The following is a 27,993-nucleotide window of genomic DNA, read 5'->3' as shown; positions in this document are numbered from 1 at the left end:
GCAAACTTGGGACGAACTTGTGATTGAGCAAAGTTGGTAGAATCAATACCTCTCCGTTTTCGAGTATCGACAACTTACAGAGATTAAGTTTGTGACGGAGTTCTTTTTTTTAAAGTTTTGACATTCTTTACCTGGATATCTCGTGCTGCCCGAGTTTACCTGGAACGTCACTTACCCACCCACAATGACGTCGTGTTTGGAGCCTGCTCGGCTCGAATTACTCGTTAACGAAGTGAAGTGAGCCTGCCGTCACCGTTTACAGGCGTGGCGTTTGCCCTCGACATACAAGACGAACAGGAACCTGCGCGACGAGCTTCAGGAGGACAGATTCGGGGAGTGAGCGCGTCTCCTACGTCGTGTCCTAAAGCCGGCAATCCACATCGCAAGCAGCAACGGGACGAAGCACGAATTGAAAGGCGTGTCTTGATCTTCTTCCGAGGGAATGTTGTGAAGGATGTTGGTGACGCGTTGGGAAAGTTGGAGACTTTTCTCAAGTTTGTACGCAATTCGAAACTTTTTCAAAAGTTTAATTCCCAACCAAACTTCGAGTGGATAGATATATATTTATATATAATATAATATAATATATGTTTATATATAATATATATCCTTTCCACCGAACCCGGGGGGCAACTTGTCAAGTTCTCTCATCGTGGGGCAGACGAGCAGACTAAATGGACGGACGAGTCGGGGAGTCGCGACGTACGTAGGTGTCACCGAGTCGGAACGATGGGAGAAAACGAAGTGCACCTGCAGCAGATCTTTAGTTCTGTGGATACGAACTGTTCGGGTCGGATCGAGTACGATGAATTGGCGACCATTTGCCGCGACCTGAACGTTCAGACGTCGCAAGTCGATTCGATTTTCCGGAATCTGGACGCGGATCGCGATGGCACCATCACGTTCAGCGAGTTCACCCAGGGATTCCGGTGTATCGCGGGGATCCTCCAGGAGAGCGGTTCCATCGAGCGACCTTCCGGCACCCACGTCAACAGAACCCAACTGGAGGCGCGCGGAGGTGGTCCTGCTGCTCTGCTCGCTTGGGAGCAGTTTGCGGAGAGCCTGGGAGAAAGCGCGCAGCTGCTGAGCAGGTGTGCGCCCCGAGCGAGCATGGATAGTGGAGTCGTCCCTCCGCCTCACTCAGTCATGCCACGTGTGTGTGTGTGTTAGATTTTTAATGAGCTACAAAAGTTTACATTCACAAAGTTTACAAAGTGTGTGTGTGTGTGTGTGTGTGTGTGTGTGGGTGGGGGGGGTATGTGTGTGTGTGTGTGTGTGTGTGTGTGTGTGTGTGTGTGTGTGTGTGTGTGTGTGTGTGTGTGTGTGTGTGTGTGTGTGTGTGTGTGTGTGTGTGTGTGTGTGTGTGTGTGTGTGTGTGTGTGTGTGTGGGGGTATGTGTGTGTGTGTGTGTGTGTGGGGGTATGTGTGTGTGTGTGTGTGTGTGTGGGGGGTATGTGTGTGTGTGTGTGTGTGTGGGGGGTATGTGTGTGTGTGTGTGTGTGTGTGTGTGGGGGTATGTGTGTGTGTGTGTGTGTGTGTGTGTGTGTGTGTGTGTGTGTGGGGGGGTATGTGTGTGTGTGTGTGTGGGGGGTATGTGTGTGTGTGTGTGTGTGTGTGTGTGTGTGTGTGTGTGTGTGTGTGTGTGTGTGTGTGTGTGTGTTAGATTTATTAATGAGCTACAAAAGTTTGCATTCACAAAGTTTACAAAGTGTGTGTGTCTGTGTGTGTGTGTGTGTGTGTGTGTGTGTGTGTGTGTGTGTGTGTGTGTGTGTGTGTGTGTGTGTGTGTGTGTGTGTGTGTGGGTGGGGGTGGGGTTTGTGTGTTTGTGTGTGTGTGTGTGTGTGTGTGTGTGTGTGTGTGTGTGTGTGTGTGTGTGTGTGTGTGTGTGTGGGTATGTGTGACACTTTGTGTGTGTGTGGGTATGTGTGACACTTTGTGTGTGTGTGGGGGGTATGTGTGTGTGTGTGTGTGTGTGGGGGGTATGTGTGTGTGTGTGTGTGTGTGTGGGGGTATGTGTGACACTTTGTGTGTGTGTGGGGGGGTATGTGTGTGTGTGTGTGTGTGTGTGTGTGTGGGGGGTATGTGTGTGTGTGTGTGTGTGTGTGTGTGTGTGTGTGTGTGTGGGGGGGGGTATGTGTGTGTGTGTGTGTGGGGGGGGGTATGTGTGTGTGTGTGTGTGTGTGTGTGTGTGTGTGTGTGTGTGTGTGTGTGTGTGTGTGTGTGTGTTAGATTTATTAATGAGCTACAAAAGTTTGCATTCACAAAGTTTACAAAGTGTGTGTGTGTGTGTGTGTGTGTGTGTGTGTGTGTGTGTGTGTGTGTGTGTGTGTGTGTGTGTGTGTGTGTGTGTGTGTGTGTGTGTGTGTGTGTGTGTGTGTGTGTGTGTGTGTGTGTTAGAGTGTGTGTGTGTGTGTGTGTGTGTTAGATTTATTAATGATCTACCTAAGTTTGCATTCACAAAGTTTTGTGTATGTGTGTATCAGTGTTGGTTTAGTTGTTAAGGTGCCTGGCTTAAGATCTTAGAGTCCTCAGTTTGAGCCACTTTTTAACCGTTGAATTAACACCATGGTGGGTTGATTCAGCCTCTCATACTTCCGAGTTTGGCGAAAGGACTACCGGTGCATTGGTAATTGAGGGCACTGCATCAGCCCCAAGAAAACGATGCAACCCCCCCCCCCCCCCGCTACAGGCTTCACATGATAGCTATATATTTATATATTTATTCATTTATTCAAATATTTATATATATATATAATACACACACTTCTGAAGTGTTTGATCGCATAATTGTCGCCATTCTAGTCTCAGACTTGGACAAATTCATTTTGTAGACCTTTGTAAGACCATTTTCTAGATCCTATTCAATGAGGGCTGTGGTTATATTGCTTTGAAATCTGTGAACGAATCGTCCGGTTGGGCCCTTTATATTCGAGGTATTTCTGGAATGTTTTCACTCCTTGTGACCTTCTGCATGTGGACCATCAGTGGGATGAAACAGAATTGTAGCCAGGGAAGTTCATTTTCAGCATGCTGTGGATCATGGTCCACGGAGCATGATTTCCTTCAAAGGGGACGTTAAATCAGCTTTACCCTATTTTTTTTTTTTGTGGACATCAAAGATCCCGTGAAACTTTTTTTTTTTAAACCAAGATCAGTGAGCTGAATTGAACCCTTTAAGCTAAATTCAGGTTTCTTGATACCAGTACTGAAACCCCACATATATGGGGTTCTTGCCAGGGTTTAAGTAAGTAGTTGTAGAGCAGCAGAGCCCCCCCTCGCCCCCACACAACTACTTACTCTCTCCTCCACTCGGCTTTCCAGACTCATTACTCTTACAGTGCAGTATTTCTTCTTCTGTTTTTCATGATTGCCACTTACTGTACTTTTATTCATATCCTTCAAAGTGCTGCAAGATGTCTTGTTTGCTTCAGATAGAATCGCCTGATTTACATCGCCAATGATGAAAACTTAAGTCTGAAATTTGTTGAAATAAATCTGTGTGCTAAGCCACTTGGACATTTGCACATTGTTCCTTTCGGGTGGTGGTTCAACCTTATGTCCTGTGGAGATCTCATCCTCTTTGTGGTGACATATAACTCTTATCCCACCTGTGGAACCTCCTCATTCGTTTTGTTCATCCTTGTTATTCCCCCTCCCCTTTTTTCCTTCCAAAGCCTGGTGTTGGCTTAACAGTCAAGGTGGCTGGTTTAAGATCATGGGGTCTTGAATTCAAGCCCTGCCTTCCTTTGTATTAATACCATGTGGGTTGACTTAGCCTGTCATCCTTTTGAAGTCAGCAAAATGAGTACCAGCTTCCAGGTAAGAGTGGGCATTGCATCAGCAACACAGCAGCACTCCCAGAAAACGATACAGCCAAGCAGCCACAGGCTGCATACAAATAAATCCCCCCTCCCTCTTTTTTTTTCCAACCCCCACCGCTTCCAGACCTTAAAAGAGACTCAACCTTCAAATCTGATTTCATGCTTCATGTATTGTTGAAGCCTCATCCTCTTCACTGTCTTGACCTACCTCCAACGACACCATCTGTCGAACTCCAAGAAGTTTTCTCGTTATCCAAATATTTTGTTTCCATGCTCAGTTTGTAACTCCATTTTGTTTGATCTCGTCTGATGGCCTCGACAGGAGTACAAATACATTTTATTTTCTTCACGTTTTCAATTCCCACCTGTGAGATCGGTCAAAATGGAATATGGACTCCGTGTTTCAAGCAAAGTGACTACAGGTTTTGGTGATAGCATCCAAATTGTTGTTGATGTTTCTTCATCTGCTAATGAATTGTAAGGTAGTAAGGTATCTCAATGGGTTGAGGACTTACCAAGGATTCTTTCGCTTCTGGATTTGATTCTTCTTGGAATTGGATCGAACGATGACAACTGCGAATCTGTAAAGGTGTTAATATATTTGGCACAGTATCATGGTTTATGTATGTATATGTAACACCTTTTATGGTATGATGCTGGCAAATCCATCCGCTTTCATTTTCTTCCTCTCTCTATCGAGTGCAGCCTGTGGCTGCTGGTTGCATCATTGGTTGGGACGCGGCTATGCCGCTGATGCAGTGTCCCCCTTACCAGTACACTGGTACTCATTTTCCCGACCTCGGAAGGATGACAGGTTGAGTCAACCTCCTGGTGTATTTTAATTCAGCGGCAAACGGGGCTTGAACTCGGGACCCTAGGATCACAAGCCACCACCTTAACCACTAAGCCGACACCAGGCTTATTTTCTTCCTGACTCACTTATTTATCCTCAACTTGTCCCTTGATGTATGAGCTCACAATAAAAACTCACCATTTCTTCCTATCCATTGCCAAATTTTCCATTCTTTCACTTGCATCCCATTGAAAGTTTTTGGTCGTGCTTGGATAGTCCTCCAAGTTTCGCTTTGTCTTCATCTTTTGGGGTCTTGAACATACACACAAGGAAATTTGGCCCGTCATGCCTGTGCCACATCAACACCACACAAAAATAAGAAAAATGTCAAAAAAAAATTAAAAAATAGGTGTTTTTTGTTGTTTGTTTTTGTCGTCCCCCCCCTTTTATTTCTTTACAGAGGGGGCTCAGATGACATGGGGTTCCTTTTATGGATGGAGCTTCTTTTATCAGATTGTCTTCATCTTTCCTCATTGCATGTCAAAACCACCTCCACCTCCCTTTAAATTATTCAGTGATATATTTTTGTCCCGTCCTTCTTCCTGCTTCATCATTTGTTTTTATTTTTGACTGGAAAAGCTTTAAAATGCCCCTCAAATACACCTGCGGGGTATATCAAATGCACCAGGTGTTTCTCAGGCAGAAATGGAGGAGCACACAAGCAGGGTGATTGATCAATGTGTGTGCCGTCTCTCGGATGGACGTTAAGCTGCGCGACCCTTCTGCCAGCATCAGTTGGTGAATGTTAATGATCCCATGGTGTCCTTAGTGAAGAGTAGGCAAGCTATCGCCGGCACAATGAACAAATTACAAATTCCTATCCAAACTACTGAGTCGAATGCCAGGCTGGCCCAGCCTGTTCAGGAAAGACTTGGACCAAAAACTTTCGCGAGGAAACTCCAAAATCGTGGGAATAATTGGAGCCATTAAAGAGTCATCAATACTCTGTGGTCATTCCATTTTCTAGCATTTGCTTCTTCTTTTTTTTAATGGCTCGCTTATTTCCCCAAGCCACTTCCACATGCAGAAAAAATACTTTCTGGACAACTGAGTTGTCGATATCCTGATGTGATTTGATCTCCAGTTAGAGATTCACCATTCATGAAGTCTAATATGGCTACCACAAGCGTTAGGGATCAATAAGGATCCTAATGGGGAAAGTTGGCCGACCCTATATTTGACCATTTGCAGAAACTGGAATTTGGCCAGTGTACCTTGTGTGAATGACCATTTAGAACCTTTGCAACCACAAGTGAGTACAAGCTGATCGGACAACTCATTTGGCACTCCCATATCAAAGGGGATTGTTCAATTGTGACCTGGACATTTTTTTTTTGTAAAAGCCAGAATAATATATGTAGATTAATAATTTCTGAAGAAATTTGTGTTTAAAGTGTTAATATAAAGCAATACCCAGGCTGGCAGGATGGACTAGAGGTATGCACCCTCACCTCTTAGCGGTTTAGCCTGCGTTTGAATCTTGACCCAGCTATAAACTGCCATCCCGGTGTTTCACAGGCCGTCCCTCGGATGGGCATTAAACTGGGTGTCCCGTATGCCAGCATTAGTTGGTGGACGTTAAAGACCCCATGGTGTTCTTCGTAAAGAGTAAGCGAGCTATCACTGGCACCATGGACAAAGCCTAAATTCCTTACCTGACTACTGCTGGGAAGGCAATGGTAAGATCACCCAGGATGTAACCCTTTCTCCCAGGATGATTACCCAGGATTACATCCCAGGATGTAATCACCCAGGATGATCACCCAGGATGTAAAGCTGCTTTGGTGGCACTGAGGCTTTGTGAAGAGTATGGTACATGAGAGAGAGATACCTAATAACCAAAAGCACTTGTTACCTGATTTGATACATGTGCTGAAAATCAAGATTGCAGCAAGTCAGGTAACAAAGAGTGAACCAGCCAATAATAATAATAATAATAATAATAAATATTAAGTTCCTGCTCAATGGGAGTATCAATCCTATTTAATTTTTTTATGACTGGCTGCACTGAGTATGGTGATAGTTATTTATATACAAGATACACAGCTGATTTTATCAACTGAAAGCCAATAAGAGGATAACAACCACCTTGGGAAGAAAGTTGTGGCTGACATTCCCAACGTTAGCCCTTAGACATAGCAAGAGAGGCTCTTCGGAAGGGTGAATTAGTGAAAAGTAAGCCTTGCTCTGATAAAGGGTGAATTACTGAAAAGTAAGCCTTGCTCTGATAAAGGGTGAATTGGTGAAAAGTGAGCCTTGCTCTGATAAAGGGTGAATTAGTGAAAAGTAAGCCTTGCTCTGATAAAGGGTGAATTTGTGAAAAGTGAGCCTTGCTCTGATAAAGGGTGAATTACTGAAAAGTAAGCCTTGCTCTGACGAAGGGAGAATTAGTGAAAAGTAAGCCTTGCTCTGATAAAGGGTGAATTAGTGAAAAGTAAGCCTTGCTCTGATGAAGGGTGAATTAGTGAAAAGTAAGCCTTGCTCTGATGAAGGGTGAATTTGTGAAAAGTGAGCCTTGCTCTGATAAAGGGTGAATTGGTGAAAAGTAAGCCTTGCTCTGATGAAGGGCGAATTGGTGAAAAGTGAGCCTTGCTCTGATGAAGAGTGAATTTGTGAAAAGTGAGCCTTGCTCTGATAAAGGGTGAATTAGTGAAAAGTGAGCCTTGCTCTGATAAAGGGTGAATTGGTGAAAAGTAAGCCTTGCTCTGACGAAGGGCTAACACTCAAAAGGTCAGCCACATCTCACTTGCCACTGCGTTAGCTGAACATGCTCTTATCGGCTCAGTGTTGATAAAATCCATTGTTTAACTTGTCCACCATTGCAAACCGACATTTTAACTTCACACAGGCTAGTATGCCATTATATATGCAAATCTCCAGTTCCTCCTCCATTATATACAGTTGTTCCAGAGCGGTGAGATAGGACACTAGGTTAGGTGATTGCTCAGGGTTTAGGTGTGGAAGGTGTGGTGGGCATGATCAGACTTAATGTTGTAGTTACCTTGAATATAAATTGTATTATACATTGAAATCCATATACTGTGTCTGTGGATGAATTAATCAACACCTCCACTCCTCCAGTACATTATGTAAAAGGTCAGAATGCATTAACCACCACCCCCCCCCCCCACCCTCCCAAACACCCTTGCACTTTGTAGCTCTTTTGCAAGCCTGGAGTAGTTTATCATTGTAAATATGATGGATAGACCTTTGTTTTGAGCTGAAAAGTCATACCATGTTCTGTAACTTAGTCTTTTTTATTGCAGGGAATGCCATGTTTTTAATCTTGGTGAGTCACATGGTCACTTGTTGATCATTTCCTCACTGGATCCTCACCTCTTCGGCATAACACAATGTTTTTGATTGTTACTATATACAACAATGGTCTTTTTGTACATCTCACTGTAAGAGATTCTCTGATTTCCACTTAAAATCCAGAGTGGTTTTCGCACGAAGTTGCCCCTGATGAGACGAGTCAATTCTCCATTCAAACCGTGCCTATCATTTGGAATTAGCACAGAGTTCCAACCCAGAGGCCTCCTGATGCTGGAGATGCCATGTGGTCTTTCATGGCTCGATTGCAGAAGAGACAGCTGGCATAATGTTTAATTTGAAGGATGACAAGATTCACGATGCACTGCCCTTGCTGTCACAACACCGGATAGGATTTTTAGTTGAATCCAATTAGTGTTCTACAATTTAAACCCAGGACAAGAGCATGCTCACTTTGGGTTCAATGCAAGGGTTATAAATAGTGTATGCCTCTTGGGAAAGTGACATCAGTTCGCTTGCTTATTTAAAGTGCAGGAAATCCAGGCTTTCACCATGACTGTGCAGCGTGCACATAAGTGGGGAATCTATTTGTGTTGTATGACTGGGGGCTTAGTGGTAGCAACAAAAATGATAATTATAGGAGAGAGAAAAAAGAGGGGTATGGGAGTGTGGGAGTAAAGGAGGAAGTTTGGAAGAGGAGGGAAGTAAAGCATTGTGTGCAACTAAGAAGAAAGAGGGGGAGGGGGTCAAAACTTCTACTATATTTGTTTGCATTATAAACGACCCCTAAGGATAGGCACAAATAATTGCAGAAACAGAGGAGCACACAGCAGCTGGGGCACAAATATAAGAGATACATGGTAACAATCATAACAAATCTCTCTATAATGACGCGTGATATCGAAGATGGCCTCTGCCTGCAAGACGACAAGATTGTCTGTGCTTTTTTGACTTGGATTAAAGGACAAGATTATGGAAGCTGTTAATAAGACTGGTTGATTACTTTACCCTTAATCAACTTCATGGAAGCAGCCTTTACATCAGCAGTAGAGGACTTGCAGTGCATTGGGATGTACGTACGCAATGGCAATAACAGCTATTCTTTGTCAATTATATGACGTGCTCATGTGTTTGCACTTGATATCATTAGCCAAGAATAGTTGCCATTGGGGATACCACAATACACCCCGGTTCCCCCTCATGGAGTTCCAGTTTATGATGGTCTACGTCAACTTGGATAGAACTTGTAAGTCTTATGGCCTGCACACACGAGCCGATGCAAAGCGAGAAGACCATCAGCGACAGCTTAGTCTGTGAGAGTCTTTGATAAATCGACTAATGTGCGGTGGATGCTGACCATCATTAACATGGTTTTCAGGTGTGTCAGCGATCGTCGTGCATGGCTGTTGTGACGAGTTGTCGGCAACAGCTATGCATCGTTGGGTCGTATGCGGCGATCTACGATGATCTACGATGAGGTGCAATGCATCGACCAATTATGCTTTCGCTTTCAGTGACTTCTAGCCGTACCGTCAATATGGCAGATTTTTGGTCTAAGATAGATAGGTCTAAGTAAGATAGAAGCCCAGCTCGTAGATTTCTGACGGGATCACACCTGCTGGTGTGACTATGGCAGTAAATAGTATTGAAAGCAAAATGCCAAGTCCAAGGCATTTGGGGAAATAGCAGCTGCACTTAGTGGTACAGGTTCCACTGGCAAGTCGTCATGCTCCCTGAGCCGGCAACTCTTCACTTCGTACTTTCCACACAGCCGCTTCTTTCTCCTGATATGCCATCAATGACGTGCCAACATCAGTACCAAAGCAACAGTGCACAGAGCTTTCACCCTTCCAATCATCTCCCTGCCTGTATTTTTCATTGTCATTTTGTTTTCCGACAATAGTGTCATCGACAGCCGCATATTGTGTGACAATCGATGACAAAACGAGATTGTACAAGATTCATCGCCGACGGTCCTGTTGCGTTGGGTCAGCACGCGTCGGATAGTGTGAGGCAGGCTTTGCAGGACCCGGCATACATAATTGATAAATCAACATGGCTGTCGTGGTATCTCATTTGCAGGGAAGAGGCTGTGGGAGAGACACACCAGCAGATCCATGGCACATCCAACTCTCGCCTACTTTCACAGTATGAGAAGGTGATACAATGTTTCCTGCAGGAAATTGAACGACAGCAGCAGGAGACAGAGCGCATTGCCTTCTCAGCAAGACGGTCAGAAAATTTATTTGGCTATATACATAATGTATGACATCCTCATTAAGTCACAAAAATACTTCCCATCACCGCTGTCCTTTTTACAAGCAACGTATCTTATTGACAATCAGCATTGTCAAATATGGATGACATATTGTACTAATACCATCATCTTCTTCATCTTCATTATCCTCCACTCACTCTTTTAACAAACTTTCTTCCAATTATTTTTCATTTTCCATTTAAATTTATTTACCGACCATCTGACTGCTGAATTTTGGTTTGAGGTTAATATGATGGTGTGCTGCATAATAAAATATTTAGTTCACATCACATGCTGCCATTTCACATCACGGGACCATGTTCCTCACCAAACAAAGGTATTGGCTTTGTTTTTGCATCTCTGTGGATGGAAGTCAAATTTGCTGAGATTGTTCAAAAGGAAAACCTTATGTCTGAGCTTTGCGGTATCGCCTGTGTGATGGTGATTTGTGAATGTCAGATTGATTGGACAATGTAGTAAATATCAACTGTATTTCAAAGCTGAACAAGGAGCTGACACTCCCAAGTCCCCTGCCTTTTGGGTGGTATGAGGAATAGATCTGTGTCATATGAAAGCTAAATCTTGAACATTTTTTGAAATATCGCATACACAGGGCAAGTTACCGAGATGGTTCCCATGACAACATGGTTCAGTCAATCACAGCCATGACGTAATCAGGTTGAAATAATGTCATGAGGAATAGATATCGATAATTGTGTGTGTGTGTCTCCTCCAAAATCATGAAACTTAGTGTCCACAAGCTTTGCGTGCACATTAAGGAACCTCCAAGATAGTGCATGGATGAAAATTGGGTGTTTGGGTAAATTTAACACCCCTTTTGAAGAAAATTAATGGCCTCATTTAATTATCTTTTCTCAAGGTGTCATCCACTGAGTCAACTTGCTGGGGTATTAATTGTACACTGCTACTTACAAATTCCATATCCAGTCAATGCATGACGTCATCGCCGGGCGCCCAAAGAAGGGAGTACTCAGTTTTTACTCCGTTTGTTTGTTTACTTGGGTGTTTGATTGATTGTCCGGGCAACATCTCAGCCATCCTTTGAGATAGGAAGCTGAAATTTGGGGACAAAAGTGAAGATGTGTTTTGGCAAAAACTTTTTTCTTTTGATTAATCAATGAATCAATTAATTACTTAATTATTATCGATTTATTAATTACTTGTGTGTTTTATTTCTCATCCTGGCAATATCTCAGGCACCTTTTGAGCTCAAAAACTGATATTTGGACACAATACTGAACAAGTGATTTGGCTTTAAAGGATATTTTTGATTTATTGATTAATCAATTAATAATTTCATTTTTTGATTAATTACTTAATTTTCAAAAAGTTACAGATTCAGATGAAACAGTGGTGGTTTCAGTATGTTCTTAGCCAATTGATTAATAAATTATTTTACGATATTTATTTATTTATTTTGATTATGCAATTAATCAGTCGATTATTGTATTCCACTCCATCCCAATTCTGACTTCATTTGCTGCCAGGCGCCGAAGCCACCTTGACGATGTCGCTCGCTGGAGAATTTGTTATTTATTTATTTGGCATGGGGGCAGTGTACTTTGAATGTACCGCCGCTTGTTTTCTTGTTTGTTTATTTTCTTGTTTGTCCAGGCAATATCTCATTCATGCTTTGAGCTTGGAAGCTCAAATCTTGGGACAAAAGTGAAGATGTGCTTTAGCAAAAACGTTATTTTTTATTTTTTGATTAATCAATCAATTGATTAATTACTTGATTATTATCGATTTATTAATTACTTATTTAATGTACACTGCTCCTTCCCAATGGCATATCCAGGTGATGCATGGCGTCATCGCTGGGCGCTGAAGGAAGTTAGTGCTCAGTTTTTACTGTTTGTTTGTTTGTTTGTTTGTTTTCTTGTTTCTTGCAAAATCAAAGATTTTTCAAGTATATTGGTCAGTTTATTTTGATATTCTAACTGTCTGTTTGTTTGTTATCTTGCCAAAACGAAGTTTTTTGCAAGATATGTTAGTCAGCTTGTATGTTTTTTTTTGTTTTTTTTTTGTCTGTAATCACGTATAAAAAAATTCTACAGAGCACAGTTATCATCGGAAATTTTTGTAACTTCGCATATCAGAGGCCTATTGAGGTCCCTTTCAGTGCACAAAATTTTGAAGGTCAAGGACAAAGGTCAAGGTCACTTTGGCGCAAATCAGGGGAGTCGACAAAACCCTTATTTTTTGAGTAATTTTGATCGAATCGCCTTCAAACTTCATGGGAATATTGTTCATGGTCTGGCGCTCAGCTGATTAATTTTTGGAGGCGATTGGCCTTGACCTTCATATGTTTTTTTTGTTTGTTTTTTGTTTGTTTTTTTTGGTCTGTAATCACATATAAATCACTCTGCAGAGCACAGTTATCATTGGAAATTTTTGTAACTTCGCATATCAGAGGCCTATAGAGGTCCCTTTCAGTGCATAAAATTTTGAAGGTCAAGGTCACTTTGTCGCAAATCAGGGGAGTCGACGAAACCCTTATTTTTTGAGTAATTTTGATCGGATCGTCTTCAACCTTCATGGGAATATAGATCATGGTCTGGTGCTCAGCTGATTAATTTTTGGTGGCGATTGGCCTTGACCTTCATGGTTAGCGCCTGAGGTCAAACATATTTGACCCCAAGGTCAAATTTTAAAGTTTTAGGAACCATATCGTGTAGTACCTCAAATTGAACACCTCGATGAGTGCTTTCTAGATATGTCAAGCTTGAGACATTATGACGTCATTTGGTGACGTTATGAGGCAAACGCATATTTTTCATGGTTACTCTGTAGAACGATTCTCATCGGAATCTCTCGTAGGGTGATATTCCTCAAGGAGTTGCTCCTGGTGGATAGCAGCACTGTTCACTTCAGTGTGACCTTAAAGAAGTCACACGTGGTCACCTTTTGGCAAGATACGGGTCACCCCCTGCGGGTGACATTGGTTTATTTGTCTGTTTGTCAATCGCCTACAGGTCACAATTTTAAACTGATCTTCACAAAATTTCACCAAGTTATCGAGGTAGTCTCAACTGAGAAGCCTATTGATTATGAGGTCAACTGTCATCTTGAGGTCAAATTTGTAAAGTCACTTTTTCATCCGATTGACTTGAAAATTAAACAACAATTGCATAGCACATTACTGAATTGGGAAACCAACTATTTTTGAGACCAAAATGTCAAAGGTCAACTCAGGTTCAAACTTCTAAAATCTATTTTCAACTGAAAAATTGTCAATTTACATCCTATTAACTTGAAAGTTGAACAGGATTTGCATTGTGCATCACTGAATTTGGAAACCAACTATTTTTTCGGTCAAGAGGTCAAAGGTCAACTCAAGGTCAAACTTCTGAATTCATCAATTTCGATCTGAAAAATAATCAATTTTCATCCGATTGACCTGAGCTTTGATATGATTAGGATTGTCAATTTTAATCTTAATGAAATGGACAATTTGATGTATCCCTGACAACCTTTGGAAAGGGGGGTGGATTTTGCAAGTATCATGCTCTGCATGACATTATTTTCTTGTTTGTTTGTTTTTCTTGTTTGTCGGGGAGATATCTCAGCCGTCCTTTGAGCTCGGAAACTCACATTTGGGGACAAAAGTGAAGATGTGCTTTGGCAAAAATGTTATATTTTATTTTTTGATTAATCAAGTAATTAATTAATTACCCAATTACTATAGATTTATTAATTACTTTATTTTTTCTTTTCTTTCTCATCCAGACAATATCTCGGGCACCTTTTGAGCGAGAAAACTGATATTTGGACATGATAGTGAACAAGTGATTTGGCTATAAAGGATATTTTTGATTCATTGATTAATCAATTAATTAATCATTTTTCGATGAATTACTTCATTTTCAAAAAGATACAGATTCGGATGAAACCGTGGTGTTTTTGGTATACTATTAGCTAATTGATTAAGAAATTAATTATTATATGATAATTATTTATTTTAATGATGCAATTAATCAATTATTGTACACCGCTCCTTCCCAAATCCATCTCCACGTGCTGCATAGTGAGTAAGTGTCATTTGTACACATAAACTAAGTAGCATTTGTACACATTCACCTCAAAAGTACACCGCTTCCTCCCAATTCCATCTCCATGTGCTGCACGGTGGCATTGCCAGGTGCTGAAGGCACCCCGGTAATGTCGCGCGCTGGAGGATTTGTTATTTATTTATTTGGCATGGGGGCGGCATACTTTAAATGTATCTCTATGTGTTCACCATTTTATTTGGTCTGCTCAACAATGCCTTGACTTGGAACAGGCCGCAATGGTTTCTTAACAATAAAACGCTCATTAATATTTTTTTCAATTTCCTCACCTGATTTTCAATTTTCCTCAATTTCAATTTTCAATGCCTGATCATCACACATACCAATCACTGGATCTGCAGCCATGTCTGCACTAAAGCTTCCCGGGTCATCTCGGACCCACAAGATCAGCCTGTGTCATACATAATGTATTTTGTCCTTATTTCCCTCCCAGAGAAGGGCACATGCGACACTTTTATCATTTCTCCTGTGTTCCCGACCGCGTCTACCTGTGAGAACAGTAGCGTTAAAAAATATCCCTGAAACTGTTACAGTCCAGTCGAGCATGCCGTTTGGTTATCTCTGTGATTTGTATTGTCATATTTGCTTCCTGTGCCCTCATTCCAATTATTTATTAAACTTGTTGTTAGCTCATCTGGAACATAGTTCCATGGAGCTTATGGGGTGGTGCGTTGTCTGTCCATCCGTCTGTCCACAAATACTTGCAACTTCTTCTCTGAAACTACACTTACGATTTTGGTGAAACTTTACCACAATGTTCATCACAATCTATGTACCAAAGTTTGTTCAGGGCATAAAAAAAAATCGGGCCCTAAAGGAGTTTATGGGGGTTGCCCTCCAAAATAGGTATTTGCTTTCGTCTCAGAAACTACAGATGCAATTCTGATGAAACTTGATCACAACCTTCATCACCCACGATGTACCAAAGGTTGTTCATGGCATGAAAAAACGAACGGGGTGTGAGGGGGTTCAATAAAGGGAGTTTACGAGGGTGTTGCCCCCCCCCCAAGAGGTATTTGCTTTCTTCTCAGAAACGACACTACCAATTCCAGTGAAGCTTTACTACAACCTTCATCACCCGTGATGTACCAAAGTTTGTTCATGACATTTGAAAAATCGGGGTTGAAGGGAGTGTAAGGATTGGGGAGGGGGTTGCTCCCCAAAATATATATTTGCTTTCTTCTCAGAAACTACATGCACAATTTTGATGAAACTTGACCACCACCTTCATCACCCATGATGTAACAAAGTTTGTTCATGGCATTAAAAAAAAAAATCCAGAGGTATTAACTTTCTTCTCCTGAGTCATCCATGCCTACCAATGCTGGTCATCTACCAAGTCATTACATATTTTGTTGGTCATCCATGTTGACCAATGGTTCCCTGGTTATCTTATCCAGCCGCTTCCAGGTGAGCACCCCTGGGTGCTCACCCAGTGCCCTTGTTTTTTTTAAGGAGATTTTCTGTGTATTTTGAGCTGCAATCCTATCCTTCAGCATAATCAAAATCTTCATGAAACCATACACATGCACTGAAACCACGATGCAGATAAATTGATTTTAAACATTTAGCTGCACCTCCTGAATCACCAGTTAGGGAGCTGAGTCTATCACAGTATTGTTTTGTTTTGCATGATTGTATGATGCTTGTTGTTGAGGTGAGACGTTTATGTTAAAAGTTGAGTTCTGTAAAAAGGTAACAAGTTATAATGTTGCAATGAAACTTGAGGCCATGTGTTTTCCTTTGAGCGATATAGTCTGGGTTAGTAACAACCCGGCGATAAACGGTCGTATTGCTGCATCACTGCAGGCTTGGAGTTATCATTGAATGCACTGTTCCACAAATGGATGCTAAGCTCAGGACCCATCTATTACCATTAACTGGTTGACATTAGTGATCCCACGATGGGATAAGCGAGTTATTGCCGACACCCTGGCCAAATTCCAAATTAGTGCCCTAATGTGCAGGAGCACTGCATTGACGGAACAGTTGCGCCGCAGTCATGATGCAACTGGCGGATCAAATTCATAATCTAATGTCTGTCCAATATGCGTTCTTTAATTACTGCTGCAAAAATAATATAATTGTTTTAATAACTTTACAAGCAGGGACCTGTGAAACACCTGCACAATGTAAAATGTGACTTCAAATTCTCAACCCTATCCCCCCATTCGCAAACCCAAAGTCATCAACCCCTAAGGTCATCAACCCTAAGGCTTCAATCGCCTCCCCACTCCAAGCATTCAAACACCATACTCACCTCCCCACCCACCACAACTTAACTCTCCCCCTCATCCCCAAGCCTCCCCCTCTCTTTCCAAACCCAAAGGCATCAATCCACTCCCCACTTAAAGCCTTCAAACCACTTCTCAATTCCACCCTCCACCACAACTTGAGAGTGTTCATACAATTGCTGTACTGGTACTAATAGAACACACATAAGTATAATCACGTTTTTTTTTTTTCTTTTTTCTTAAAACTTTTTATTTTGCCTTCAGTGCCATCAAGGGTGTTTGAGGAAGAACTGGCATGGGAATGTTCACTGTGCTTTAACTGTGCAGGGCCCAGGAAATCGCTGGATGCAGGCTCAGCGAGTTGGAGGACGAAATGGAGCAGCGGTTGCAGCGTCAGGAGGAGAAAATTCGGCAAGAGGTGTGACCATCACTAAGGCCTGGACCTGAAGCACCCAGGCCAGTACTCTGATAGACAAATCGAGGGAGAATATTTACTAATAATCTTAGCAAGTTGAGGCAGGAAAGACACTCACCAAATACATTGCAGGGATCTCTTCATGAGGAGCTTGCAATGTGCATTCAAATATGACACTCTTTTTCTCAATTAACACCATGGAGTCACTGGAGTTAAACACTATGACTGCTGTGTATGCACCTGGCTCACGGTTGATCAATCTCCAAGAAACCACGTCGTGAGATGTACAGTATGTTGGGTCTTTTATAAGATAAAGGCATTCGTCGAATCTTAGCAATTTGATAATCCATTTGCAATGCTTTGATTTACACAAAGATAACCGGTAACCATGGCCTTCGTCTTGCTGATGTTCCCCTCCTTGGGATGAATGATGAGAGAGAAGGCAAAGAAGTTCTGGAGGAGAAAAAATAATTAATTGTGGATCGAGAGTGTCAAAAATTCTGCCACATTTGCAGACGTTATAATAAATAGACGGGCAGCTGACGGCTATCCCCATCTTCATAAAACATTGTGTGACCTAATTTTGGGAGTATAGCACAAAGTTGGTGAATTGATGATTGTGTTGAATATAATTTTATATATATATATATATATATATATATATATATATATATATATATATATATATATATATATATATATATATATGTGTGTGTGTGGAGGGGGGGAGGGGGAGTTATTATACCCACTTGCATAGCACTAGTGACATAACATGATGAGACTGTTTATTTATTTATTTTATGCTGTAAAAGACAAGCTTTCCAGTAAGCATCGCATCAAGCAAAAGCCATTAATTCAGGCTGATATTATACCAATGTCTGTTCCAGGAACGAGCAAAGATGGAAAATTCTGTGTTTGAGCTTAAGAGGCAGCACAAATCAGAAGTTGGAGAGCTCGAGTCGACAATCACGAAGCTCCGAAAGGTTTGCGCCGTGTGTGTTCGACCCGATAACGTTTATACAAAATGGTGGTTGCGACGAAAGCTCGCGTGAACAGGAGATAACTGTAATTACATGCCATTTTTGAGCGTTCATGTGTAGGGATTTTAAAAGTGTACATTTTTCTTCGTTTCTTACGATCGTTGCCCACTACAGTCGAAACATTTCCACGTGGTTGCACAAAGTAATTTAATTTCTCGCACATTTTATTGCTGTTTGCACAAAGCTTGTTTTGTGAAAGCAGTAATTTGAATTCGAAAGAAACAGCCAAGCGTGGTTTTGTGCATTTTTACGGATTGAGGCCTAATGACAAGTCATAAATTGGATGTGGCTTGACTGGCAGCAAATGGTGGGCCTAACGTTTTCAGGAGTGACCATTCTCCAGGAGTACGTCGTTGCAAGTAAGGTCATGGCAAGCCTGCATTTCAATATTGTATTTTCAGGAAAGCGTATTAATATGTATATATTACTTTGTCTTCCCTTGACCGTTCGGTACTGGGGTCCATGTAACCTTTTGTGAAGGAAAACTGAAATCTTTGGGCGTGAAGTGTGCAATGTGTTAGACACTGAGAGTTATACAGACTGAACGTTTTCCAAATGCGGATGTGAAGAAATCGTTATTTTCACCATAACATTAACTTACCACACTGGTCCATGATGCTTGCCATCTCTTGCCTTGTCAGCCCACCTCCCTAAGCCGGACCACATATATTTACCCAAAGACACCCTAGCCAGTCGGGATTTTTCCCAGAATGCTTTAATCCTTGTCTGAACCTTATGTATTGCTTGAGGAAGAGGTCCTCCAGAGGTCTGCATTGGCATTTTGTTCGACATTTATCAACAATGGAGGCTTGTTGCTCCACCTTGGCAGTCGTTGCTTGCTTACTTGTGATCACCATTGTGTGTGACAATCGGTGATCTTGGCATATATCCAACTACAGGCTTCATGGAACACCTTATCCCAGGCAGTCTTGAGGAAAAGGATATGGGAAGGGTCTTTTCATCTCTTGCTTTGTATTTTACATGAAACAACAGCATTATAGGCACTGCCATGTTTGTCTGAATGCTGAATCTCACAGTTAGTCTGCCGTTGGGGCATGAGACGGAGTAAATATTTTTCCAAGTACCGTACAGTACTGTTGAATGGAAAGTTTTGGAAATTGCCAAGAGGGCGATTTGTGTTCTACTGTAGAACGTTCAAGTATATCATGAGATTTAAATTTAAAAGGTTTCAAAGGATGTCGAAAAAACACAAAACAATCTTCTTTTTTTTTCAGAAGTTTACTGCCATTGATGCACGGTCTTTTACACCACCATGTTTAACGTGTTAAATTAGTTATTCGTGCCTGTTTGCATCCTTTATGGCGTCATCCTAAAGCCAGTCAGTTTCCTGTTTGGAATGATTTTCAATTTTGTTTAACTGCCAGAAAAACACGAAAAATTTTTTTATCTCGCTCCTCTGCGCGTGCGTGATCGAGACAATATCCGTGCAATTTGCCGATTTCAGAGGAAAGTCTTGCTAAACTGCAGGTTCGTGTCCTGATTCATGTTCTACAGTATTCAGAACTAGCTGGGATACCTGTTCTACGAATGGAAATAATTAGTAAGGCTCACTTGTCTGCATCTGGATGGATTTGAGGGTAGTGGAGTAGCGGCTGAAACCCGAATCCTATCCAGGTTCCTCCTGATGACGACTCCTTTGCTCTTTGCTTCTTCGGGTTTCTTCTTGGTCTTCCGTTTCATTAATTACACTGGTCTGCATCATTTCAGAGGTCTAGGTTTTCTCAACGGTCCATATATGCTTTTTGCATGCTGAAATTAGAAATGTATCTCATTTCACTCAATCAGGTCAAGTTTTTTTTTTAAGGAAAATGTCAATTTTAAGGAAAAAAAATAATCAAAATTTTTGTTTTTTTAATTAGCATTTTAAAATTCAAAATCAGACTTACATTGACAGAAAATGTACAAACTATATATAAAATGTCGCACAAGTACCATTAATGTGAAATTCAACATTAAAAAGACGAAGGAAAACAGCGACTGCTGGAGCGACTGAAGTTGGCTGTTGCCAGAAACGACGATTTATCTATATTTTCCTGAAATTGAAATGAAAGTAATTGAGAAGGCACTTTCTTCCACATTAAGTGTACTTGTGTGTCATTATATGTATAGTTTGTACATTTTCTGTCGATGTAAGTTTGATTTTGAATTAAAAAAATGCTAATTAAAAAAACAAAATTTTGATTATTTTTTTCCTTAAAATTGAGATAGCGACATTTTTCCTCAAAAAAAAAACTTGACCTGATTGAGCGAAATGAGATACATTTCTGAATTCAGCATGCAAAAAACATATAAGTACCGTTGAGAAAACCTAGACCTCTGAAAAAAATATTTCAAATGGAGCCAGTGTTATTGACGTCACATTTTGTTGCAAAACTACACTTCACCACAATATTCATAATTCGTGAAAACCTGTGACTTTACCATGTTTAATTAAGAATTATGTTTACATGTATGATTTGTGTTGCCACTGATGAAATCTCTATTCATTGTGCTTGAGGCCCATCACAAAGAGCTAGATGTCTCAATAGGGAGCTCTGTTCAAAGCATAGTCGGTTGTAAGTCGTATTCATCATGTTTCATAAAATGTAATAATGCTGGCTTTTGCTCGAGCCCAAGCATAGCAGGTGGGATAGTTGGGGAATACGGACCACATAGAAGGCAGCCCCTGACCCAACAGAACCCACCGTTGCAGCAGATTCCGTACTTTTAAAAAGTCATCATCAGATAATTTAATTTGGTTAAAAGTATGATATGAAGATCTAAGGAAAAGAGATTCTCACCAAAGGAACAGCCATGCAAGACTGGGAGGGTCAGAGGTGGGGAGCATGAACATGGAGAGTGTTATGTTAAAATTTGCATCTGTAATTCACAGCTTTCCGTCCAAGTTCTGATCACCCACCACCAAAAATCGAGACTTAAAAATAAACAGTTCCCGTCACCAAATACCTTCTTCACTAAAAATCTCCAATTGGTCACCAGTAAAAAAAATCTCTGATTGTTCACACCACCAGTGATCACATGAGGTTGCCAAAGTTGAGGCTGTGGAGTTTCCGCACAACAGAAATGGAGGTTTAGAGATGGGGAAGAAATTTGTCAAGGGAAAATGGTTGCTCCCAGAAAAAACAAACCCAGACAGTGCATAAGTATAAACCTCGCTCGAGGGCTGAAGGCCAAAAGGCTGAGGCCTACACATGCTAGGGCCTTCTCACTTGCCGTGAAACCACCATATATAGAAAAATATGGGCTCATGCATGCTTTACAATGAAGGGAAAACATAGGGAAGGCATGACGATTGTAAATACAGTACAGCACTGACCATAGCGGCTTACTGTAGCACGAAAATGGCGAATGTTTTAATTTGTTAGGTTATAATTGTGTGTGGAGTCAAGCCAGCTGTCCAGCCAATGGGTGGAAGACACAACTCTGCTAATTAGATATGCTGGCCTTCACCCGTGTTATGTGTCACATGATCGCCGTTAGCCAACCAGATTTAATATAAATAAAAAGAGAGAGAAGTGGCCTTTATAGGTTGAGGTGATGAATGAAAATATCCTCAGGACAATCCCTCGGTCCAATATGGTCTTTGTGCCAAATGTGGTGGTTATCGGCCCAGCAGTCTTTACAAAAACCGTGAACATACAGACAGACGACAAATTTTATGTGCAGGATTAGATTTAACATTCAAATGAAATTAAGTTGTTTCTTGATCATAGACTGATGTCTGTAGACAGATAGATAGACAGAGTGAACCAATTGCTTAACCCTGCTTTTCACTTTGTTTGTATGTGGGGTAAATATTTATTCTCAAATCTGTTGTCTTTTATAACTTTCGTTGTGTCAAGCATCCTCCAGGTGTTGTTTTCCAGGTATATTTTATTTTTCTGTTTTGTCTTCTTCTTTGAACTGGCTTCTTCCTTCTACTGTACAATGAATGCTAATGGGGGTATACTTCCTCAGTTGGTACATACCTGGAGTATTCACACCTCTCGACTTTTGTCACATTTTGTTGTGTTACAGCCTGAATTTAAAATGGATTACATTTAAATTTTTTGTCACCGATCTACACAAAACACCCCATAATGACAAAGTGTAAACATGTTTTTAGATTTTTTTTTTTTACAAATTCATTAAAAATAAAAAATATCTGAAACATCCTGCCTCAATAAGTATTCAACCCACAGAGTCAATACTTTGTAGAAGCTCCTTTGGCAGCGACTACAGCTTTGTCTTCTTGGGTATGTCTGTATCAGCCTAGGACGTCTGGATTTGGGATTTTCTCCCATTTTCTTTTCAGATTTGCTCAAGCTCTATCAAGTTAGATTGGGAGCATCGGAGAATAGCAATTTTCAAGTCTTTCCACAGATTCTCAATGCGATTCAAGTCTGGGCTTTGGCTGGGGCACTCAAAGGACTTTCACATTCTTGTACTGAAGCCATTCCAGTGTGGCTTTGGCTGTATGCTTGGGGTCATTGTCCCGTTGGAACGTAAATCCTCTCTGCAATCTCAGGTCTTTTGTACTCTGAAGAAGGTTCTCCTCAAAAATTTACCTGTATTTGGCTCCATTCATTGTTCCCTCTATCCTTGCAAGTCTCCCAGTCCCTGCCACTGAAAAGCGTCCCCATAGCATGATGCTGCCACCACCATGCTTCACGGTATGGATGGTATTGGATGGGTGATGAGCTGTGCTCGGTTTCTGCCAGATGTAGCACTTTGCGTTCAGGCCAAACAGTTCAATGTTCATCTCATCAGACCACAGAATATTTTGCCCCATGCTCTCAGAGACTTTCAGGAGCCTTGTTGCAAACTCCAGGTGTGCTGCCATGTGCCTTTTTCTGAGGAGTGGTGTCTATCTGGCCACTTTCCCACAAACCCTAGATTTGTGAAGTGTGGCAGAGATTGTTTTCCCACCAGCAGGTTCTCCCCTCTAAGCCTAGGTGCTCTGTAGTTCTGTCAGAGTCGTCAATGGGTTCTTGGTCACCTCCCTGACGAATGTTCTTCTGGCCCAGTTTGATCAGACAGCCAGCTCTCGGAAGAGTCTGGGTAGTTCCATATTCTTACCTTTTCCCAATGAGGGAGCTGACTGCGCTCTTGGGAACTTTCAACACTCTAGAAATTGTTTTATACCCTTGCACAGATCTATACTTCCTCCGTATTCTAACTCGGAGGTCTATTAACAGTTCCTTGGACTTCATGGTGGAGTTTCTGCTCTGATATGCACTGCCAACTGTGGGACCTTATTCGCTGCAGTCTAAGCAAAGGTGTGTTTCTTTATAAATTATGTCCAATCAATTGAATTGGCCATAGATGGACTCCAATCAAGTTGTGGAGACATCTCGAGGATGATCAAATGAAATTGAATGCACCTGAGCTCCCATTGGAGTGTCACAGCAAAGTGGTTGAACACTTATTTATGCAACACATTTCAGCTTTTCATTTTTAATTAATTTGTAAAAAATTCTAAACACATGTTTTCACTTTGTCATTATGGGGTATTTTGTGTAAATCAGTGACAAAAAAATTAAATTTAATGCTTTTTAAATTCAGGCTGAAACACAACAAATTGTGAAAAATTCAAGTGGTGTGATTACTTTCTCAAGGCATTGTATATGCACGGACCTCGTGGAAAATACTTTCACTTGTTCTATTATAACTTCCAGCCAATCTTGAGCATTTATGGATGGAACCATGTCTGCAACAATTATCCTATTCTTATCTTTGGTACCTGAGCGTCACTTTAAACATTGATTTGCTTTGATGTTCCAGACATCGAAGCATCACAACGAAGTTTGATGCCACTCAGGTTAATGGTCCATTTTTTCCATCATTGTGATCTCTGATTGTCTGAAGTGTAGCCTGCAGTGGAGGTTTCAATTGAACCTCAAGTGCTTGACAGATGATTTGTTTCAGAATCCATCCATGTTGATGTTGCACAAACTACTACTCTTGATCTCTTTCTGCTCGTTAGCAGCTTTGTTTCTTGTGAAATTTGTTTTTAGTTTCAGTTTCTTTTCATACTTCATTGACTTATTTTGTTTGTTATTTCATAGCTTCCTTCGTTCGTTAATGATTTGTGGGTCATCAGCATATCTGAGGTTACTGATGTGCCTATCTATCAATGTTATGCCTTGTTATGACATGTTTGCATCTCTCATTAATTTACCTGTAAATTGTGAAGAGACGTTGTGATGCAATGCAGCCTTGCGTTGTATCTTTTTTTGAATCTCAAATATTTCAATAATTTCAACATTCCCTTGAAAGTTTCAACCAATATTTGGCATATTAATGTTTTAGTATGCTTGTACATCCTCATTGATTAATTTAAAGGGATTGTAGTGATGCAACCAGATTTTGCATTAAACCCAAATGCTTAAAGAGAGCAAAGAGTTTTTATGATTCAACGAGTCATCCCTGCTAATCTGCGAAAATGACCTTTGCTTGTGGCATGTGTTGATGCATATATTAAGTCTGTTTCATGTTGCCCTTTCTCTCTTGTAAACCCCTTGGTCTTCTGGCAGTTCTTGCTTCATTGTCACCTTAAAGTGGTTTATAATTATCAACATGAGAACTAGACTTGTGTGGCGAAACGAGCGCAAATATTCTGTAGGTTGGGATCCTGGCAGTTTTGGGAATTACAGGAAAGGTGTAAGGCATGATGGTCAAACCATGTAGTTATAAGTGTGGTTCAAATATGATGTCTACTTTTATTTATAACAAAGTTTGTATGACCACAAGTTATAATATGAGTACCTTTACAAGGAACTTCAATACAGGAAGGGGCTATTAGGCCCAATCAAGCCTTCCCAATGGTTGCCAACCTATGGAAATTTGTCCGTGCTCTTTATTAGGGTACCCAGTCTTATGGACTGGGTAACCTATTGATTTTAGGGTTCCCAGTCCAATGGACTGGGTAACCTATTGTTTTTCTTCCGTTTATTTCTTTTTTTTTTCTTTTCCGCCGGCAATTTGTGGGCTTTTTCGCTTTAAAAATCATTTTCTCAGGTTGTTGTTCGTCCGATCGACACGGAATTTTCACCATAGTATGTATCTTTTTTGATAGCATATTTAGTTGATAATTATGATGTCATAGGTCACGTGGTATGGGTGCCATGTTGGAATAACCAATAAATTGTGGACCTCTATCTCTGAAACCGTGCAATGGAAAAAAAATTTGCTTCAAACATTTTAATGAACTCCCCACGGGGAATACGGGTGATTTTTCGTGACGTCATCGGTGAAGCGGTAGCCCGGTGAAAATTCGTCAAATAGAACGCTGCATGGGAAAAATCTGAAATGTTTGAGCGTCATCCACACACCAATTTACCATAGAAAAAAAAATTTATTGTGACGTCATCGGTGACTTGGTTCGGCAACCATCTTGTTTTGAAATATATATTTTTTAAATCTTCTTCTCCAGAACAGCTGGACAGATTGAGGCGAAACTTTACACACACATTCCCCATGACATCCTTTCACAAGTTTAATTATTTCTTATTGATAGGTCACATGGTTTGGTGGCCATATTGAATTGAGCTTAAAATCTTCAAACATCTCCAGAACCGCTGGTCAGATCAAGGGGAAACTTAACAAGTCTATTCTGCACACGTGGGGATATAAGTTTGTTTATGAATAATTGATAGGTCACATGGTTTGGCAGCCATGTTGGATTTAAGAAAAATATTAAATAATGCTTTCTCTGGAACCACTTATCCTATCGAAGCAAAACTTTGCGACTATCATCTGCAGTAAGTCTCATATTGTATCAAAAGCGGGCGTCTGGGTACCACTGCCAGCAGTTATACAGTGGCAGTTCTAGTTATTATTATTATTATTATTATTATTTATTTATTTTTAAATGACTTTGGTATGACTCAGCCATGGTTAGAACCACCGACCTCCCAGAATCAGAGTGGACTCTCCAACCATTATGCCACTGAGTGTGGTAAAATCTTCACCATATTGTACAGTAAACCATTTACATTTCAACTGGCTTGATGTTTTCATTGATGACAAATGTAATAATTACCCAACACGCGTGAAGCGAAAGGCGTGGTTAAGCAATAGTTTCTCTGTCTGTCTGTCTGTCCATCCATCTGCAAATGTCGGTTTATAATCAAGGAACAACTTAATTTCAATTGAATGTTGTATTTTGAACACAAATCAGAAAAGAAACGGGAAAATTAACTTGCAGTTTCACAGTACTTTGGCTCTGAATTTGTCGTAATCACACATGCGCAGAGAGCAGTGAGATAACTTTCTTAATCTGTCTGCCTGGCAGTCAAACAAAATTATTTCAAACAGGAAACATTGTTTTTAAGAACGTCATAAAGGACACAAACAACAGGCACAAATAACTAATATAATTAGAATGCAAGATCCATTGCTTCATTGATGGGAATACAAATTTTTGTGCAATTGCTAAAAAATAAAAAAGAATGGTTGTTGTTAATGGTAAAATAAAATTAGGAGGTGTATAGGTACCAGCCTAGCTATACACTCGGGGAGCGAGGAGGGGGAGAGTGTGAATCGGTTATTCATCACAGCCTTTTTAGAAGCTGAATTCCAAAATAATATGCAACAGCACACGAAGAGGAAGATCAAAATAAGATAAACATTCTCACCCTTCCTCTCCTCCTGTTTTCCTTCCTTTGATCAAGCTGTCTGGAGTAAGTATTAGGCATGGGCGATGCCAGGAAACAAACTCTCCTAATGCTTGTATGTGCAGCACGTATATGTGTGTTTGCGTGTGTATGCATATATATTGCTATGCTGTGCTGCCGATTGTGTACAGGACAATTGTTGACAGACAGACGAATGGACAGACACATGCACACAGGGATGGATGCAGGCATGTCAAGACCAAGCTACTTTTTTTAATATTAGATTTGTGAAATACGGTGGTGTAAAAGACGCTGCATAAATGGTGGTTAACTTCTCCCAATTTTTTTTCTACAACCTTTAAAATCTTTTTTTTTTAATTGAATTATATACTTGAACACTGCAGAACACAAATCACCTTATTGGCACTTTCAAAAACATCGTTCAGCAGTACTTGGACAAAATATTATTGCTTTTTACATCATCTTGACCTATCTGTGCCTGTTTGTGGTGAGCATGTTGAGGTCATGGAGAGATTCACTTACCTTGGCAGTGATATTCATGTCTCTGCTGCCTGTGAGCCAGATGTCAATAGACGTCTGGGTCGGGCCTGGGGAGTCATGGATTCACTGGATAATGGGGTGTGGCGCTGCCAGTACCTGTGCGGGAGGCCGAAAGTCCGAGTCTTCAGGTCCTTGGTGCTTCCAGTCTTGCTCTATGGGTGTGAGACTTGGACTCTGACTATGGATCTGAGACGGAGACTTAATTCCTTTGGTACCAGGTCTCTTCGGAGAATCCTTGGCTATCACTGGTCAGACTTTGTGTCTAACGAGCGGTTGCTGAGCGAGACTCAAATGAGATTTGTTACCTGCACAGTCCGTAAGCATCAGCTGCGGCTGTATGGACATGTGGCTCGTTTTCCTGATGCTGATCCTGCTCACCAGATTCTCTCAGCGAGGGAGTCTCCTGAGTGGAGGAGGCCAATGGGCCGACCATGTTCCTCGTGGTTGCAGCAGGTTGATCGGCATCTCAAGGAGATGGGGCTGGGCCAGGCATCTGCCTGGGGGATGACCAGACGGAGGCCCCTGGAGTACCGGCGGAAAGTGGATTCAGTGACGTGCTGCTCTGGCGCATGCTCCCATACCTGACCTGACCTGACCTTGACCACTCGAATTTACTGCTCACAGACACCACCCATGTCCTCCCCCCCTCAAGATTGTGTGGGGTAGAGTGTTCTATGAATCCTCCAGTTATTCTCTTTTCCACATGCTTAGCAAACATATCATTTGCTGCCATCTTTATTTTCAGTGTCACAAGTATTTAAAGAAGAAACAAGTGATTATGGGTATTGGTTACAAATATTGTTGGACCCCATTACTTGTAGAGGATACAT

General features: G+C 41.2%; 1 protein-coding gene across 1 annotated transcript in view; it reads left to right on the top strand.

Annotated features, from left to right (window-relative positions):
- The first annotated feature begins 268 nt into the window (after nucleotides 1–268).
- The window catches only part of RASEF (RAS and EF-hand domain containing), a 72,038-nt gene continuing 44,313 nt past the window's right edge, over nucleotides 269–27,993 (top strand). The window contains exons 1-4 of the mRNA XM_085846376.1: nucleotides 269–1,091; nucleotides 10,030–10,179; nucleotides 16,857–16,947; nucleotides 17,832–17,927. Coding sequence (XP_085702502.1) covers nucleotides 730–1,091; nucleotides 10,030–10,179; nucleotides 16,857–16,947; nucleotides 17,832–17,927 — 699 coding nt within the window. The 5' untranslated portion in view covers nucleotides 269–729. The remainder of the gene's footprint in view (nucleotides 1,092–10,029; nucleotides 10,180–16,856; nucleotides 16,948–17,831; nucleotides 17,928–27,993) is intronic.

Source organism: Eptatretus burgeri, chromosome 11 (assembly GCF_056783735.1).
Source record: "Eptatretus burgeri isolate ZD-2024b chromosome 11, Ebu_testis_v1, whole genome shotgun sequence".
NCBI classification, from domain to species: Eukaryota; Metazoa; Chordata; class Myxini; order Myxiniformes; family Myxinidae; genus Eptatretus; species Eptatretus burgeri.
This window is presented reverse-complemented; position numbering and strand designations above follow the sequence as displayed.